Genomic DNA, 19,439 nt, shown 5'->3' with positions numbered 1-19,439 from the left:
TATGTTATTTTCCCAAACTGAAGGAACTGAGCATCATTTCATAAATCAACTGCACGATAAAATTAGATTTTTTTTACAACTTTAGTTCTGTGACCCTTGCACATACAATTAACAAAGAAAATAACAAAAAAGAAGCAAAATAGTTGAAATGTGACTCAAACTGAGAAAACCTAAAAATATTCCACCAAAAACCCAAACTAAATTGGGAAACAGCTCTTTTCTACAGCTGCAGATCTGCTCAAAGCCTGCAAGGTTCATGGATTGCACAATAAGACGTTGAGCCACAGGTACTGTAGGAAAGGGCTCTTTCTCATTAGTTTCAGGTTCTGTAGATTCCCTGTAAAGTGTGCCCTTATTTTGTGTTATGCTTACCTTCTGTACTGCTTTTCTGCATAAAGCTTTAAGAAACCTAGGGCTGCATAAAGCTTTAAGAAAACTATAAATAATTAAAGTTGATAACAACTGAACGCAACTACCTGGCATGTGAAGATCTATGAAACGCAGGGTTGAAATAAATATCTGTGTTATCAGGTACAGCAGTATTGTAGGCTCAGGTATAAGTTTCTCTGCTTCATGTGTTTATGGGCCAGATAATGTCTTCTGACAAAGTCTATGTGACAAAACCATTAGAACCTCATAAGCATTTCTCATATGGAGAAAAGCTGATTTCTACTGGAAACAAGTTATCCAAGAATTCTCCAAGTTCTGCATAGAAATAGGAGGGATCTGTGTCATCATCTTCTGAGATGCAACACTGCTATATGCTCCTCTGCATGCGCCATCGGTTGTTTAGGGGCTGACACCTCCTGGGACACTCTGGGTGTGTGTAAGATACAGGGCAGTGTCTGCCACTGAGACTGGCATCACCTTGTAGGCCACCTTCCTAGCTCAAATGAGATTTATTGCCCTCTTCTTCAGCAGCAGCCCTTTGCTATAGCTGAACACTGCTACGTGTTCACATGTATTTCTCAGCAAAATTCTGTGCATCTGATTCTTGGTTCAGAGGGATATTTTTGAATTTCAAAAATATTCACTATTAAAAACAAGTTTTTGCAATTTATGATTTATTTCATCACTGTAAAAGTAAACTTGTTCTGCTCTTCCAGCAAGGCTTCATACAGTTCATAATTATAAATGAAACAATTAGTAATCCAGAGTAAAGGCAGCGACAGCAAAGGCTTGCTCAGCATGGCCATTACATTTACTTTCTGAGGCCTTGGTGTTTGGCTAAGATGAAAGACAAAAAAACCCAACTGTGGCTTATGTGACAGGAGTTGAGAGAAGCTCGTATAGGGTGGTGTCATTAAAAAAAGTGTTAAAACAGGTCATTGAGAGCACAGCTGCCATTCATCTCTGCAGTAATTTGTGAAGAACATTAATTTTTTTCTTGGTCAGTTCCTGTAAATCTTTTGGAGTATGAGAAAGAACTGGCCTGGCAGGAGGAGGATCTTGATGGTTGCATTAGTACAGATGCAATGACCCTGAGGATAGGAACTGAAAAATCCCCTGAGGCTAAGGTTAAATCCAGTGGGGCCCTGCTGCTTTCGGATTTTTGTTTCTGATCTTATGCACAATTTCATCATTCCAAGCCCATTACTTAGCAGTATGAGGCCCTTTACAAGATACAATCACCAGAATGACATTTACTCCAAATTCTTATCCAGATTATCATTGATCAGAAGAGCTGAACGTGGCCTGTAAAAAGACTGTGCCTGCTTTCTCTGAGCTCTTGCAATGTATTTACTGTCTTAGAGAGTGTGCACCTAGGAAAAGCAGCACAATGAAGGGTTCTCATCCACGGATCCACATTTCAGCACACACTTCTCCCATCCTACTGTTGAACTATTTAATCTTTAAATTTTGAAAACATTTAGAAAACACTTCACCCGTACCCATCTAAAGTCCCCAGATGAGGTCTGTATGGGTCTGTACCCTTTTCAAAGAGACTTTTACCCAGAAAAGGCAGAAGTCCATGAAAGAACAAACCCATCAGCTCTGCTAGCTTCTTAAGGTGTGGAGCATTTAAGGTGTGACAAGACAGGGATGCAGCGAGGAGGAAGGCAGGCTCTTCTGTTCTTTGGAACAACTCCTCATTTCTCTCATTAGTCTTTTTTTCCCCCCATAATTTTCAAGAGCGTACATTTTGGGGTGAATGGAGAGAGGGGATGGCACACAGGAGGCGTGCATGGACAGCACAAGCGGCAGATGCATGGGAGCTACCTTTTCCACTATGCCACTAAATGCACACACACCCCTTTACATCAGCTGAGGACTTGAAATAACTTGTAGAAGGAGGGGAAGCAAATGTGTATATGGCTTCAAAAAACCCAAACAAACCCCACATGAATTTCAGACATCAGTCCATTGTTTAACACTGAAAAATGGCATACTCTCTGTCAAGGTTTAAAATTTCATAAAATGTTATGCTGAAAATCCCACCTTTTCTGATTAACAAAAAGAGGCAATTGTAGTGTTTTTTGAGACTTCTTTTTAAACCTAAAAAACTTAAAGTTCATAAATGGTGATGGTTAGCTAATGTTCAAGTGCTGCAACTGATGATGATGCAATTATGGAGAACTACGGGAAGATTAGTAATAACGGTAAATAATTGAAAAGGACAGAAGACAAATAAGCCATGAAATGCACAACACTGAAATGGTATATTTTAATAGGGAAACCCTCTTATGTATTCTATCTGTGTATTCCAGCTGCATTTTCCAGCTAGATGATCTAAAATATGCTTTCAGTGTATTCTTCTATGCCCCAAAACTGTACCCAAGAAAAGATGGATAATGTCCCATTATCCAAATCCTGTCACTACAGACAACCTCCCCTGCACTGAAGCTCACTTTACGTGCTTTTACTTAGGATGGTTTTAAGGTTTCCAGTTTGAGAGTTTCAAACCAGTACAGTACAGAGGATAATGCACACTGCTAAGGAAGCCTTATTTTGTCACCATCCTTTGCTGTTAGGAGGAGTCCTTCTATTGTGCAAAAAAGGACCCATTAATTTCAATGGAAAATCACATTTCAAGTCCTGTTTATGGAAAATCAAACACTAGTGTTAGGCACAAAATACATATGCTGATTCACTTCTACCTGCCTTTTAGTTATTGAAGGACACCTTTTTTAAAAAATCAAAGCCAGTTCTTTAGATAACAAAAGCTTCTATGCTCTTAACTGTTTACTTTCAAAAGCTTATCTCACTTCTTTTTCAGAAAAAAGGGGTTTTTGGCTGCAAACTACTGGCAAAAATTTACCCCACAAATTTAGTGAGGAAAGCTACAATGCTTGAACCCCTTACACCCATTACTTAACACGTCTGGAAGTCTGAGTCAACTCTTGCAAAGCGAGACACTGTGCTAGGATATTTCTGCAGGCTATCCCTACAGTATTCCTACCACTTGGCAGATCCATATGGTCAAGGAAGCCAAGAGGCTTGTCAGAGTCTGGAAGCCTGTGATAAAAATAGACAGGGAAAATAGCACGTGTAGAAAAAGTTGTTTCAGCAGTTAGAAAATTGCATTCTGTACTTTTCTTCTAATAGCTATGCATACTGCTGTTTTTAAAGGAGGAGGCCTTTTGTGTAGTTGTTTGCTATTCCTCTTTATTTATTTATTTTTTAGCTTCCCTCCTCCCCAGTCACTTGTAAATGTCACCCACAAGTAACTCTGTTTCTAATTTTTGCTAGAGGAAAGCGTCTTATAAGCAGGTGTAGCTGGTAAAAATCAAATTGATGAGCTAAAATGTGGCTCTTGACAGTTTTATAGATAAAAATCTAAAATGCACCAAGATGTTGGAAAGACACAGCACGTACACGTAAGAAAATGCTCCTTTCATCATAATGATGTCTTCTTTTAAAGGTTTTACAACTACTTAGCTATAAAAATTCTCTCTGGGATGAAGCCTGACATAAAATATCCCTGATATAGTACAATTTTTTGCTCGTAGTAAACATAATTAAAATTCATTTGCACCCTTTTCTTTCCTCTCCTTTTTTGTTCCTAAATTCCACATAAACAATCTGCGTAAAGAACGAGAAGATAAGAAATAAAACCATTTTCCAGAAAATACAACACAGCAAACATCAAAGCTACATGAAATCACTTATGCACGTTGCCAAGTCAGCTCAATGCCAAGGATTTTCATGTCCCTAGCTATATTTGTACTTGTAGATCAAGATGATGTCACTGCAAGTGACCTGTGAAAACACAAACTTCCATACTTAAAATGCGTATCAACAGTCATTGTTTCTACAAGTAAATTGGGTATAGAACTACTTCCTACATTTTAGCTAGGGAGATTAGCATTCCAGTGTACACAGGGATCTGTATCTCATCAGTCAATGATCTGCATAGTGTCTGGGATATTTTTTACTTTTCAGATTCACCTAGTACTCATAGGCCTTGTAAAACGTAAAAAAATATTTAGTTTAATCTCTCACCTGGTTTTAGCTACTCTTAAATAGGTATGCTGTTTTATGTATCAGAAATGGTAGCTTTGGCAAAACAGTATCAGTATTGTATTAAAAAAAAAAAGTGTCAGTGGTACTCATACTAAAACTGACCATGTCCAGGAAATTCAGCCCTTTCTAAACTCTGTGGATAAAAACAAACAACAGGTTTTCATCCTTGCATAAGGAGGTGAATAATTTCCATACTCTGTCAACAGGGACTGCTACTGCTTGTTGGTATGTCTCCCCCTCTGCTCCCCAGCATGGAGCAGAAGGGATGGAAGAGCATGATTGTTGTCTCAGTTTGTTCATTTATTTTTTCTTGAACAAATGAAGGTGATTTGGGCTGTATATGGGACCGGATGCTTTATAAGTAATATAAATCTCTAAATGTTAAAATCATTACTTGAGAGTCAACTTACTCACTTCTGCCTTCTCAAAGGACTCTGAGGAGCTCAGTAACCAAACCGGTTGTCCTGACGTACACTAGGTTTGTAGAACTGTTGGCTGAGTTCACTTGGCTTTGTTTCAACTAAGACGCTTACACATGGAAATTTTAATATATGGAAGTGCCTCAGGAACCTGCATTTGGTTTCCAGTGATTTTTAGCCGTTACAAAGTATAAGCTCTGCAAGAAAGAAACATGAAACTCAGCGGTTTAGAGACATACAAGTACTAAATGAAGAAGGAAAAACATGTTTATGCAGATAATTTGGACAAACCTGAGCAGCATAAAACTATTTCTGCTCAGTTCTGCCAAGTAAATCCAAAATTCACACTCTCAGACTTGTCCATCACAGCAGGAAGAAATATAATATCACACTCCTTGTACACTGTCCTCAAAATAAGACAGCAGCCTGGAAAGCCTAACGCTGCATAGCTCACTTGGGACCGCAGGACATCGTGCCCCTGACCAAAATGTGCGAAAGCAAACTGGCTCTTTGCTGTAAGGGGGGTGATCCTGCACCACCGCTCCTCCGGTTAGAAAACAAAGGTCACTCTGCTGAAAAGAGGATTTACCACCCTGGAAAAAATTCTCAGTTCAGGGTTTCTAGCAGAGAAGAAACAGGGTCACCCGGTGCCGCCTCCCCTGAGCCCAGGAGGAATGTGCTGTCCTGCCCCACTTGAGGAGCACCAGTCCGGATGCTGCTTTACTGCATTGGCTCTGCACCTCAACAGATCTTGTTAGGAGTCTCCCTGCAGTGAGCCACAAGCTCGAGATCACCTCTGCCTCACCAGAAGTGGTTCACTTTACAATAGGTTGCTAGTAAAGATTTTATTTATAAAGTAGTATTGTTTTACTGCAGAAGATGGCACTAAAGGTGTTGCTGAGGGGACATTTCTGGTCCAGCTGCATTGACAGCAAGCCACTCAGATTCCCCATGGATGTCTGGGTATTCATTTTATAGGGGAAGTTGTTTATTTAATTATAATATTGGTGTTGCTGGTTCCACAACCAAACAAGGCCAAAACCCCAAGCTCCCGAAGTACTTGAGCAGCTCCCCCCAGATATCTACCTGGTGCTTTGGGGGGCCTGGAAGGAGGGGAGTAGGGGGGTCACCAGCTCAGGTATTTGTAAGACCCTCATCCACAGAGCCACAATCACCCCCAGAGCTGTTCCTTGCTTTTCAACATCAATTGTTATTAAAATAATTGTCTAAAAATATCTACTATTCTCAGTTAAATTCAGGGGCAGGGAAACAAAATAGGAGAGCAAGTACCTAATGGAATAAAGGCAATGTTAGAAAATGCTTAACAGCTGCTTTTACAAAGTGCATTTATAAAATATATGTCTCCTTAAAAGGATGCACTTCTACACATACCAGTGATGTGCTTTAAAACTCTGCAACTGAAAATATGTAGAAGCCCTTGACTTTGTTTAGGAATCCTGTTTTAGCCCCAAATATATAGTTTTAACACCTTAAGTACTTTGTGGGCATGCTTTTGCTTTGTTTAAGGCTTGAAAACATGCCAGTACCCAAAGTGTAACTGAGAATAAAAAAAAAAAGGCAACTGGCCAGAGTGTTGTTAATGATTTACTGGGGAATATTGATGTGTGATAATGAATAAAATGCAAATCTGTTTTACTGCCAATCCTCAGTTTTGATTTAGGAGCAATTATTAATTTTTAGATTGCTTCCAGTTGGAAGAAAAAAGAGATTTTTACCAAGCTATTTTTTTATTCCTCCTGTTGTTAAGTATACTCATTTTTTTTTTTTATCTTTTATGAAACCAAGAGATCCTTTTCCACGAGGACCGAGGCCTTTGAAGTGTCTGCAGCAGCCGCTGCCGAAGGCACAGGTAGGATGTCGTCTCCGCGCTGACCAGTGGGAGGGCGCTGGGGGGGACGGCAGGAGCGAAGGGCACGGTGTGTGCTTCTCGCTTTCCTCTCGTCCTCACAGCTGCTCTGAGGCTGCTACCTACGGAGCTAAGTGGTGCTTCGGCGGGAACAGACGTATCAGTGGGGTGGCTGAGGTGTCTTGCCCTACACGGGGGACAGGGAAAGGGGTTGTAGCTCACCATACGCGTCTCAGGGTATTAGAAATGAAATTAAATATTCAGTAATTTAAGAGGAAACACTAAAATAAAAACTCTCCTCCCTGAAGGATAAGGTGCTTTCCTACAATGACAAAGCAACACTTGTAATAACTACATGTGCTCAAAAAGAATTCAAATTAGATGAATGCAGGTGCCGCAAATAAAGTCTGCAATAACTTTGAGCTGTACATACTTTTAAAATATACAACTATGAAAATGCACTTTAAACAAGACAGTAGCAATAGCCTCATCTTTAACTCCCTGCTCCCATTCTACCCTGTGCTATCTAATAAGATTACACAGACAGAATAAAAATGAAGGATTGTATATTCTTATTCAGCCCATAAAAGAGCTTTTTTCTTAACAGCATCTCTTAATGATATTGCTCAACACTATTTTAAAATGTCTTTCTCGAGAATGCATGCATGCATGCCAAAATGCTTCCAAAACCAATTTTTATTTCACATTTTGATTTATACATTACTCAGAAAAGTATCTGTTCATTTAATTATTTTAGTAAACATAATAATGGTATCACTAACTATGCTACACAGTATTTTCCCTTTTTTAAGGAATACGAGCCTACTTGTAATTAAAGGAATGCTATATTAATGATGCTGAAAGTCTCAGAGGGAAAAATTTAATGTCCACCTCATAATATTATGCCAGAATTACATGCGCAGAAGACTTTTTAATAATCTTTGTTTCTTAATTTAGTTTTGATTGGCTATGAAATACAGAGGAGCACTCAAGGGCTCAAATTTCTACTGTCATCAGCATTTCTGCTCTATAAATTGTACAAATGCTCAGGACTCCCATCTGCAGGCTTGTTTTCAAGCTTCTGTTTACCCTATGAAGGAAATTAGCTACAGACAACTATAATTGATGATAATTTCATCATTTTTTAGCCCTTGGGATGCGGGATGGTGTTACAATTTTCTGTTTGGGTTTAGACCTAGCTTAGCTGCAAACACAGGTCGGTAACATAAATTCATCTCTAGTTTGCAAATTACAGCAATAGCCACTAGGAGTCTCCTGGTTAAATTCATGATGAATTTGCACACTAATGCTGGCTAAGGTTTGAATGCAAACTTCGTGCTAAAGGCTGGATTTCAGGAAAGTGGGCTAGTCCGTGTGCAAGGCAGGTGTGAGTGGGGCGATGGGACCCCTGAGCCGTGCGCATCATGGGGTTCCTGATGCTTGTACCAGTTGTATAGACAGCAAATGCTTTAGAAATAAAGAAACCAGAAGCCCCCCATGTGATGTTCTTGTAGGGCCAAAGATGGTGACAGTCAGAAGTCAGATTTGTTTATTTTTATGACTGGACAGAGTACTGTGGAATTGTAACAAGCGCTTACAAAGAGGGAAGTAGATTTCACCAACTGTTAGTTACTCCCAGGGATTTAAAGCAGATTTGTTTTGTAAATGGAAATGCTGCAAGCCACAAGAACTGGCACCACCAAGTACTTCAGAATTTGCTTACAGTATCTCTGCAAAGTGAACCCTGCAGTTCTGCAAATGTAAATAGCTTCTTTCTCTTCTCTCTTCTCCTTCCTCTTCCTTCCCTCTCCTCCCAGGCCAACTAAGCATAAGCGTACGGTGCCAGACACACTCTTAGCAATGCCAAGTGCTCAAAGTTCATGAATTACAGACCTGCAGGAATGGTCATACTGGCTCAAGCACTGTGGCTGTTCAGTCCAACTCTGTGACTGACAAAAGATGGCCAAATTTCCTTCAAAGAATACCACAGAAAGCAGACACGCACCTTCTGCCAGCATTTGTGCCTCACTCTAAACAACTAAAAATTGCTTTAAAACATACAGGGAAGCCAGAGGTGACCAGTCAACCCTTTCCACAGGGAGCGGGTTATCCTGGCAGGAGGAGTATTACCTGTTGTGGTAGGATGCTGTCACATCCTCCTTACAGACACATGCAACTCCACATCTATATACTGTTCACTGCTCTTAGCAGGGAACCACTTATTTGTTTATAAGTTTCTTTCATGCATCTCTTCTCTTGAACAAAATCCTTTCCAAACCATAAAAATCCTGAATGACTTTAAATATGATGAGATTTTAAACAAATAATAATTTGAAGGGCTATTTATTTGGCTTCTGCTTTTTGAGCTTCTTGGTTTCATTTCCAAACTTTTCCCTGAAACCAGAAGGACTAAGCAAATAAAGATGATGTTTTAAATGAAAGCTGAGAATTTCACATAATCATAGGACTCCAGGGGCTTGAGGTTTCAAAATAATCTCAAGAGCTGTCAGTACTGAATGTCACCAGAGACTCTAATGTTATTCTCAGAATAGACGCGTAAAAGCAACTGTGGGGTAGTTTTTCTTCTGCACGTTCCCCATAATACCTACAAATGTTTTTCAGGAGGGACAACCCAAAGGTACCTGCAAGTGGTGAGCTACCATGTGCTGGGCTTAGATACCAACTAGGAGTGGTGAATTTTGCAACAAATGTACGTATGCAAAACCCTGTTATACAATCTGTAAACTCAACAAGCTCGTTAAGTAAAAATTCATAATGAACTAGGAGGATCATCTAATTCCATGGGGAATATGCTGAAATAAGTAGGAGGTAAATTTACCTGCCCATCTCCTCTTTATTGTATGCTTGTGCATGTTGCAACACATGACTGCATTGTGTCTTATTGCAGATTATTATCATCTCCCTCTCACAGACTTCCTTAGGTTCTACCATAATTTCCCAGCAGGACTTGGATGAACCTCTCAGTCTGGTTTGTTTCAAGGACATAATCTATACTACACCAAAAGCTGACAGAGACCCAACAGCTAGTACCTGAGTCCATATAGTCTGTGGTGAACAGAAAGTTACTAAGCCTGATCCTAGAACTGACATGGAAATAAAACAGAAGGCTGCTTCAACCTCCTTCTCATCCTGCAGAAGCAGACTTGGCTGTTTGGTACCCTTGCTTATTGTTAGAATTACCAGAAAGGACCCTGACCTTCTCCAAGTCAGTGTTAACCTGATTTCAAAAACAAAACAATGGTACAGGTTTAGCAGGCAAATATTCAGTACTCACAAAACCAAGCATTTGTGTAAGTCAGTTTGGCACTTCACCATGCTGAAAAGAAACCTATGCATCTCTGTCACTTCAAGTTTGGGATTTTTTAGCACAAGAACATGCCTAACATGAAAGTACTCTTTTTTCCACTGCCCACCTTCTCCAAGTATGTCAGTGCTATCTTCTTAACTCATTTTCTAAAACTAAAAATGAACACAAAAATAAAAGATCTTCTCAAAAATGCCAAAGGCATATGTAAAAGCTCATTTTGAAGGAAACGTCCAATTTCTACATGGAGCTATAGTACAGATAGCCGTGAAGCATTTTTAGGGATGAGAGTGCTCTGCTATGGCCATGGACAGTTCCTTGGGAATATAAAATATTTCTGTCATTTTCCTAATGTTTCAAGTAAGCCAAGCCATTACCAGTGTGTATCTAAATATAGTGTGTATGTACAATATACAGCTATACTGGAAACAAATGCAAGGGTTTACAACATAGGAGTCAGTCACTCTAAACTCACGTCACTAAATACACACCCTCATGTGCGAGCTCTCTCTCCCTCTCCCCCAGTTGTTTCTCTTTCTCTACTTTTCCCGTGAAGATTGTCGTGCATCTTATGCATCTCACAGGCTTAAGCTGCGAGGGAGCTACAGCTGTAACCTCAGGTCATTCCCAAGCAAACTTTCATCCCACATCACAGCATTGATGACCTTGCGAGGTCAAACGTTTTCAGGAGGAGTTCTGGCACCATTTTTAATACTTAATCAAAATCTCTTTTGTTTAGTTGGTTCTTTTATGTTTAAAATCATTATTTTAACTAGAGAATGGACTGATAACAAAGGCCTTCAGAAACCTGAGGAATTACTTAAGAGAGGAACTGCTGCAATGTTTATCTGCACTAAAAGAAAGAAGCAAGTTTTGCTGGACAGTTTTGTTTTTTTTTTTTTCATTAAAATAACAACTTTTCATATTACATGATGAGTTCAGTAAACATCACTGAGGGCTAAATCACAGCTATTACTATTCAGAGGGAGAAAATACATTTCAAGATTAAGAAAAAAGAAAAGATGATACTATGTGGGGCACATGGCTCTTATTTGTTTCTAAACAGTGGCTGCTTGAAACTGCTTGGAGGTTTAGAGTGTCAAAGCCATGTCAGCAGAGATGGATTAGTGGGCAGAGAGCAAGTGGTGCAGTCAAAGGTTCATAGTGAATGTAATTTATTCATGTAGCTCTGCAATTTATCACGTGGCTATTACCATAATGTATGTGGGAAGCAGCTGCACGCGTCCAAATAATGCCCTAAATGGATGTGTGGTTGGATCTGAACTCCTTACAGAACAGTAGTGGTGGAAAATGATGCCACAAGGCATTTAAAAGCAAATTTCCTTCCTGCGGGGATGCTGTCACCCAGCAATGATGATTTGTACACAGGCACATAGGTATCTTGTACACTTTTCTCAGTTATCATAACCTCACTTACCAGAACTCCTTGGTTTTTCAAATCTAAATTATGTAGGTAATGTGATATAGGTTTCTGGTGCTGTATTAACAGACGAAAGTACACGTTTTGTATCTCAAACTCATATTTTCTAGTCAAAGAACACTGTATTTTCCACTCAATATTTAACAGAAATATTCAGTGGCAAATAAAATGAATCCTCTAAGTTTGTGAGGAGAAAGAAGTTGAAGATCTCCTTTAACTCAAATGACCTCTCACAGCACGATTTATCAAACACTTGGGAGCAGCACAGCTGTAAAAGATTGATATACATATATATCTGTATATATAGTGTCTGCCTGGTTTCTCATATCTGTACAATCATTTACCATGCCTAACATTTCCAAATCTGGTCTCTAATTTTAGGACCATCTAAAATAAGAAGCTTGACTTTAGTCTCTTTTAGGTTACTCAAATGCCTACAGTTCTAGCTAAGAAGAAAGCTGTGAGTAGATGGTGGAGCTGGCCCCCACTTGCAGGGGTTTTTTGCTGCATTGTCCACATGCACAGGTACAGACGTGCTCTAGCAATGCTGTCTATGGCTGTGTGGGCTAGCTGGAAAAACTTTACCAGCTCAGCTCCTACTATCACTTTTAAGCTTCAGCAATTTGAGTTCAATTGGTCTCATTGTTTGGAAACTATGCTTAATTATACCATGCTATGATGCTTTAAACTGATTGTATTGGTATCAGTTCACTCAAGTCTTTCTTGATGCAGGCAAAGACCACCCCAGCTATGGGTTAGTGCACTAGCAGTTTTATGCTGCTTTTGACACATTAAGAGTTGACCTAGAGAGACACAGAATTCAGGCAAAGTCAAGTCAGGTACTCATAAACAGAACATCTCATTGCCCAGCTTAATGTATTGCTCAGCATTTTGCTCAGCAGAACTTTTCACATTTTGGAATATGATGCAGATTTTCTTGGATAATTTCATGTGTGCTCTAGGGCTTCTATTTTGAAGCCATTTATCACAAATATACACCCACTAATTACGCAAAAGGAAAAGCTTGCCTTACCATTGCACAGAAGGTCTCAGGAGGATCTCCACATGTTATGTCTGGAGGATCCAGAGTCACTTTTACATATTTGATCATATCTCTGGCTTCTGGCTGGCAGGCCATGTAATCCCATACTTTTCCTTCTTCTGTGTAAATCTGAGTCTTACACACGTCATAGTGTCCCCACACAGAAGGGTAGTGCTGCATCATGGAGGAGACAGTAACCCAGAGGGCGTGAAGTGACAGGAATCTTGACCAATACATTTCTAAATCCTTTTATGTCACCTTTGCAAGGATGCTCAGTGCTGGCTTACGTGCGGTCTATAGATTATACGTACATACACATGTATATATTTATAAAATAGGTTCCAACTCAAACGTGAAGCATTAGGATAGGATGTTTATTTCACTATGTTAAAGACTTTGGTAGAAGCCACCCAGGCCCTGATGACAGCCTTTCACAGCAATGCAGTGCTTGTCCTTTGTCTTATAACTTATCTGTCAGGCTTCTTGTAAAAGATGTCCAATAGCAGATAATAATTTGTGAAGTTGCAGGTCTTCAGCTACACTGTCGATAACCCTGAGTGATCCTCTGTGTTCAGGGCTCGCAGGGGATGCCCAGACACACTGATAAATCAGTATCCGAAGCAAAAGGATGAGTGTCTACAGGCTGGTGTCTGTTTCCCATCAATCATTCTTTTCTTCTGGCACCAGCACCCTTTTAGAAACAATAAAAATTAGAGTTATTGTCCAAGAATCAATGCATTACAAAATATACGATATGTTGACATTTTGGAGGTTTGATACAATATAAAGCAAATTGGTATAATATGGATAACCTTTACTGTGGGTGCTGTGCTAGAATGAACAAACTACCAAAATCATTCACAGTAAAAAGTATTTTGACATGAAAGGTTTAACTCTTCTCTAACAAAGACAAATTTATAATATTCCAGGTGATTTAGAGGTTCCTGCTTCCAAAACTGTATTTTACCCTAGCAAAACAGGAGAGCAAACTACTGAACTCAACCACTGCCCAGATGGTGCAGGCAGGCAGGGAAGCAGGCAGCCCAGCACCGTGGGGCAGCAGCAGGAAGGTTCTTTTTTCAAAGTGACACAGAGTTGGGTATCAGGACTACAAGGTGCTGGTAGTTTCTTGGCCAATGAGCTCCAAAAGTCTTACGCATTTCTTAGATTTTTTTTTTTTTAAAGAATAACAAAGATATGGCAAGCACAATTCAATTTCCTTGAAATTTCTCATTTGCATTGGAAGAGTTTTGCTCCTTTTTTTTTTTCTTTGCACTGTGATTTACTGACCACACTGATGATAAACTACTGATAAGGATAATGTTTTATTTGTAGTTTATTATAAGGATATTTTCCCCCTCTTACTTTCTTAGGTTTGAGTGTGGCTGTACCTGAGTACTCAGCAATTATTTCACAACAGATATATGCCGTTTCCTCTCTTCAGAAAGGAAACAGAAATTCCCTTAGTTTGTAGCACCTCAGTCACACTATTACAGGTATAAAATGTGATATACAACTACCTAACTATATACTAATAATATACTATACACTATAGTCATATACTAACTATATAATGCTATCACAACATATTAAAATATATATTTCTTAAAAAACGCAGGTAAAAATACAAATTACGTACAAGGGAAACGGCAAAAACAGAATAAGTGCCCTAACACGGACAAGGAAAATCAGGGCTAGGAACTCCAGCTTGTGCCTGGTGTCAGCCCACGCCACCTGAGGATGGGCAGCCAGGGCACTGGGCTCTCAGCAGGATGAGGATTTCAGCCAACTGCCACAGCACGTCCACAATTCCTTTGTCTGCATGCTAAAATCTAAGCAAACCCATGAGACAGATGTTAAGCAACAACCCAAGTCGCCACTTTCTGCAGCCTTCTTTGCTTCCCATTTTTAAATTATGCCCAATGTCATGAACCCTCCTATACCCCAAAACCACGGGAAGCAGTTTGTGACCCAGTAAGCTCCTTAGCGTGTCACATTGGTAGTGTGCATTTTCAAAACTTATCTTCAAAGCTATTCGCAAGCAGCCTCCCTATATTTAAATAATGCTTCATCCTAAACTGAGCTAAACTACAGACACCATGAAATGCCAACAGATGGTTGAATTGTGTTTCCATAGCAAAGTAATTTACAATAATTGCCGTATGGACGTAAATGCAATTTTCCATTATATTCATTTTATCAAGTGTTACCATACAACTCTCATGTATTTTATCAGAATACGTGGCAAATATCTGAATTTTCATGCAATAATCATTCTCAATTAGTTCAAACATATTTAAGCTTCAAATCTGAATTTGACACAAAAGCAGAAATATCTAAGACCAAATTAAAATTAAATCTTTTCAAGGAGCACACTATGTAGTACCATTGTTTTTGTAGGAACCTGAGACTTTAGTTTTTTGTTTTCAATGGGAGCGTTTACTTATTATTTTGGACTTCAGTAATTCAGAGTACACTTTCCATGTCATTCTAAAGACATCTCATACTCTTCCCTCTGGACCTTTCCAATGTATTTTACTATTTTTACGGGGAAAAAACCCATCCCCAAGACTCCCTAGCTTAGAACAGTCATTATAAAAAAGGGAAACAACTACTCTGCTAGAAAAGGAGCCAAATTATTTTAAATTTATGGTAAATAAAATACTCTTTATTAGAGAAGGCTTGGGCATAGCTGGAATAATATTTTTTTTTGTGTGTGTGTAGAAAAAAGAAGTTACTGCATTTAATTATCCTTAGACAACAAGCTTACATATTCAGGCAAAAAAAAAGAAAAAAAGTTTGTTTTCTTTACTATCTTCCTTGCTAGCTCTTCAGTTACTAATAACCTTTTATAACTACTGAGAACCAGATCCACTAATAAACAGGACTGGATAGCACTAAATAACGTTAAGCAAGCCACTACTTAACACACTGTGCTAAAATACTTCCCATATAACAAATTCTCATTAAAGTAAGCCAGTCATAATGATGGTCGTTACACAGAATTACAGACTATAACATCGATTGAATTTAGTGTACTGACAAGGAAAAAAGTGCAGAGGAGTGCAAGACATCCGAGCATTAAGCAGCTGTAGCAGTGTACGACAGACATTCCTGACAAGAAGCAGCCAATTATAGCTTAAATTTCTGGCATATAACCAGTTCTGATTAATAGTTTTCCATTACATTACAGACATATTATTAATGTATTAAAAATGTCAAGCTTTGGCAAGAACTAGTACGGCATGGTTCAGTTAGTCTGCAATATCTTCTTCTAATGAGCTTCCATTGATACAAAGAAAGATATTGACCAAAGCACATTAAGGATCATGTGCTGAGCGCTGCTGGGTTTTTTCTGATGGAGCTATACAATTTGTCTTGCTTATATTTATTCTTGCAGAGTCACTCACAATATGCACTCTACATTTCAGTGCTCTATTGCTAAGGAATATCTATTTGAATTATTCTTAAAAAAAAAAAAAAAGGTTTAGAATAACGTTTCTGAAGTTTACAGCTGTACCCTAAGCCTCTAGCTGTGGGTAACACAAAGCAATGTGGGTTTTTTTGCCCCTAGTAACGCCTGTGCATTTGACTTTCCAAAAAGGTAATCAAACAAATCAGGAATAACTAATGCCCTGATCCCCTCCACCCTGCAGTGCTTTGCTAGTTGCACACCCTGGGTGTTGGGGGGCCATGGAGGTGACAAAGAGGGATCAGCTTCCCTGCTGACTGAGAGCGAGGGAACGGCAAACTGCTGGAAGGACTTTAGCTAATGTATGCAAAGCCTCCAGTGCACAATGCTCCTGGAGATCTCCTTTGTGGAGCAACAGCGGTATGAACTGCAGGACGTTTTGGGCCTTGAACATTCCCATGTGCCACAGCCTCTGCAATATGGAAAACATTGGGAGGCACCTGGGAGGCAACGGTGCAGAAGGCCACATCTGCTGCCTCTATGTTCCCCTCTAAGCACTGCTCCATCTGGGAAGTGCTGGATGTTCTGGCCACAGTGAGTATGTTACAGCCGTTTGAGAAAGAACAGCATGCAGCTGACCCCCAGACTAAAATCAGCTGTGAGGGAGCTCTGAGCACACCCATCCCTTTCCAGGTGGGGAAGTCATACCTCGCAGAGCATGCTAATTCTGCTGATGGAGCATATACCCCTTTCACAGAACAAATAAAATGTATCTTGGCAGAATCAGTGCCAGCGAAGAACTTCAGATCTCGTCAGGTGTTGGTAGCAAACACACCTCCTCTGCTTCCTTCCACCACTGTGAAAATCCACCCCCTTCCCCAGATAACTCCCTCCACACAAACCACATCGGCTGGATGCCCTGCACGAGCTCCCTGCTGGGAACTCACTGCGCAATCCATAGGGGTGGGCTCCGGGCCTTCCTCTTTGGCAAATGCAGGTACGCGAAGGAGGTGATAAAATAACGAGCCATCACCTCTCACACTGATCGTGCATTGGATCGAGTGCACCCTGCCACCACGCACGAGCAGGAATGAGAGCCAAACCCAGTGATTACAGTGCATGGCGGCCTGAGGAGAACTGGCTAAAATAACAGAGGCAGGCAAGGAGTGCTGGCTGTCACCTCCCAACACCGCCAGCTGCAGAACAGATTTTTCCAAAAGGAAACATGTTTCAAGTTTGTTATCTCTAACAGTTTCAGCGGATGAATGTATCCAACAAGCCCAAGTAAAAAGCTCCTTTGTGTCCACTCCAGGTATTAATTATTTAAAGTAGGTTTAGAACATAGGAAATAATGTGTATTACAAAACAGAACTAACTGTCATGCAACTTACATTTAACAAAGTGTTTTTTACCTAGGCTACACCTAGGCAACTTGAGAACCTGGTACGTATTCAAACTGACCCCTTTCATAAATGCAAAATCACTCATCTATGCAAAGAAGGAGGGCACCTGTATTTAACAATATACATTATTTCTGTCAATACTTGTATGAAATGCAGCATAGTCAAACAATTGCTTTGATGTCTTTAGACTCAAATGCTGCTCCAAACAAAGTTTATGTTCTATTATCCAGCTTATTTAACTATTTAGCAGAGAAAAGTTTCTTTGCCTCAGGAGAAATTTAAAATGTCAATACTTATTGGCTGAAGAAAAGAAAATACAGCATTCTGCTACCAAAAAACTGGGATTCCGCACTATATTTGAAATACTTTTGGTTTTCCCACATTATTTTTTGCTGAGTGACACATCATACTACCACTGCTACTACTTGCCAGGTATCATCAGCTGTCAGCATACGGAGTAAAATGCACTTCAGCTATTTAAGTTTTAGAGCCTTAGTACACGTAGCTGCTTTTTTTCCTCCAGAATCTTTATGATGGGGGCTTACTGTCTTCAATATCTCTGTACCTAGCATCAGTCTGTTCTGCAACTATTTCCTCTGGGAATTTAAGTTAGCATTTGGAGCAGTTAGTTTCTTTTTTAATTATTATTATTTTTCACCCTCAATAAGGTAATACATGCTCCTCACACAGTGTATCCAGGGTACAAGGGCTACCAAGCTTTCAAGTTAGGATGTGAGCTGGTGACTTTCTAACTGAAAGTTCTTAACCTCAAAAATGAATGCCTACTGGTCAATGAATTTGTTCTATTCCTATATTTTACATACGTAGCTAGAAAGTTGGTGCCATTTCTTATCAGCGTCAGAGGGCTGAGGGTCGATGGCAAAGTTCAGAACTCCGTCCGACTATCGCCGCTAACTGCTGGAAACTCTCTGGTGATCGTTCTTTCAAGGTCCAAAAATATGCCAGAAATCAAAGTTTATTTTTTTCCACATTAAAAACCCAAACCAAAACAAGCCCCCCCCCCCAAAAAAAAAACAGCAAAAAAAACAAGCCAGGGGAAGCTCTCCTGTGGTTTTATTCCCTTTGACGGGCTTTCCAGGCCACAGCTGCTCATCCTCAACCGCATTGTCCCTAGGCAAGACAGTGATTTATTCCCTCTTTAAAAGCATCTCCACGGCTTGTTCCACTCACTGTCTCCGATAACATCTCTGCAGAAGTGAGGCTGGCTCCTACCATATCAGATGCGGAATATTGAAAAGTTGATTGCAGAACAATAAAAGTATATTCAGCAGAGGCCAAAAACGCAAATGCATCAACTTTGAGAGTATAAAAGCATCTGTTTTATCGGGTTCAGCCGATCTGCGCTGCTCACCGCCATGCGGGGTTTCTTTGGGGGTTCTGCGTGCATGTGAATGTTTAGGAAAGCCGCCTGCAGTTTCCGAAGCAAAGGAGCAACTGTTTCCAGGCTGGGTACCAGTGACCTGCCCGCCGCTCCTCGCCGGCGGGGCGATGCCCTGCGCCGCCGCCGCCGTCCCCGCCTTCTGCGCACCGGGACCGCCGCTCTCCCCCGGCCCCCGCGCGGGTGAATCCGCGCTGCGGGGCGGGCGCCGCGCGAGGGACGCGCCCCTCCCTCAGGGCTCCCGCTCCCTCGGAGCTCTCCCACAGCCCGCGACCCTTCAAAACCCGGCCCGGTCCGAGCTCCGGCCCCGGCGGAGGAGGCACCGCGCAGGTACCGCCCCGACCAGCCCCGGCCCCCGCCGCGCTCCGCTCCGCGCGGGCGGCAGGGGGCGCGCGGCCCGCGCCGATCCGCCCTCGGTCGGCGGCCGGAGCCCCGCGGGGGGACCTCGCACACACCCCTCGCACACGCACCGGCCTCTCCGCGCCGCGCTGGCCCCCCGCCCCATCGCGCCCCGGGGCGGCGGGCGGGCGGTACTCACCCTGCGGGCTTGGGCTGCCCGAGCCTCACCGCGGGGCGGCGCGGAGCCGCCGCGGCGCCGGAACGCACTGGGGCTCCCTCGGCGGCGGCATGAGGGGCCGCGGGGCGGGCGGGGCGGGGGTGCTCCTCC

At 41.2% G+C, this 19,439-nt stretch overlaps 1 protein-coding gene across 8 annotated transcripts in view; it reads right to left on the bottom strand.

Moving 5' to 3' along the window:
• The window catches only part of NTNG1 (netrin G1), a 151,258-nt gene extending 131,860 nt beyond the window's left edge, over positions 1–19,398 (bottom strand). For 7 of the 8 annotated variants that reach the window (XM_027667621.1, XM_027667618.1, XM_027667616.1 and 4 more), the window contains exons 1-2: positions 19,311–19,398; positions 12,550–13,249 (exon numbers count right to left, since the gene is read on the bottom strand). In XM_027667621.1, the coding sequence (XP_027523422.1) occupies positions 12,550–12,795 (246 nt within the window). In that variant the 5' untranslated portion in view covers positions 12,796–13,249; positions 19,311–19,398. Of the gene's footprint in view, positions 1–12,549; positions 13,250–18,197; positions 18,958–19,310 lie in introns of those variants that run through there. The other variant, XM_027667615.1, reaches the window with a different exon arrangement.
• Between the last annotated feature and the right edge of the window lie 41 nt (positions 19,399–19,439).

Source organism: Corapipo altera, unplaced genomic scaffold (assembly GCF_003945725.1).
Source record: "Corapipo altera isolate COAL_440 unplaced genomic scaffold, ASM394572v1 360, whole genome shotgun sequence".
Classification (NCBI taxonomy): domain Eukaryota; kingdom Metazoa; phylum Chordata; class Aves; order Passeriformes; family Pipridae; genus Corapipo; species Corapipo altera.
This window is presented reverse-complemented; position numbering and strand designations above follow the sequence as displayed.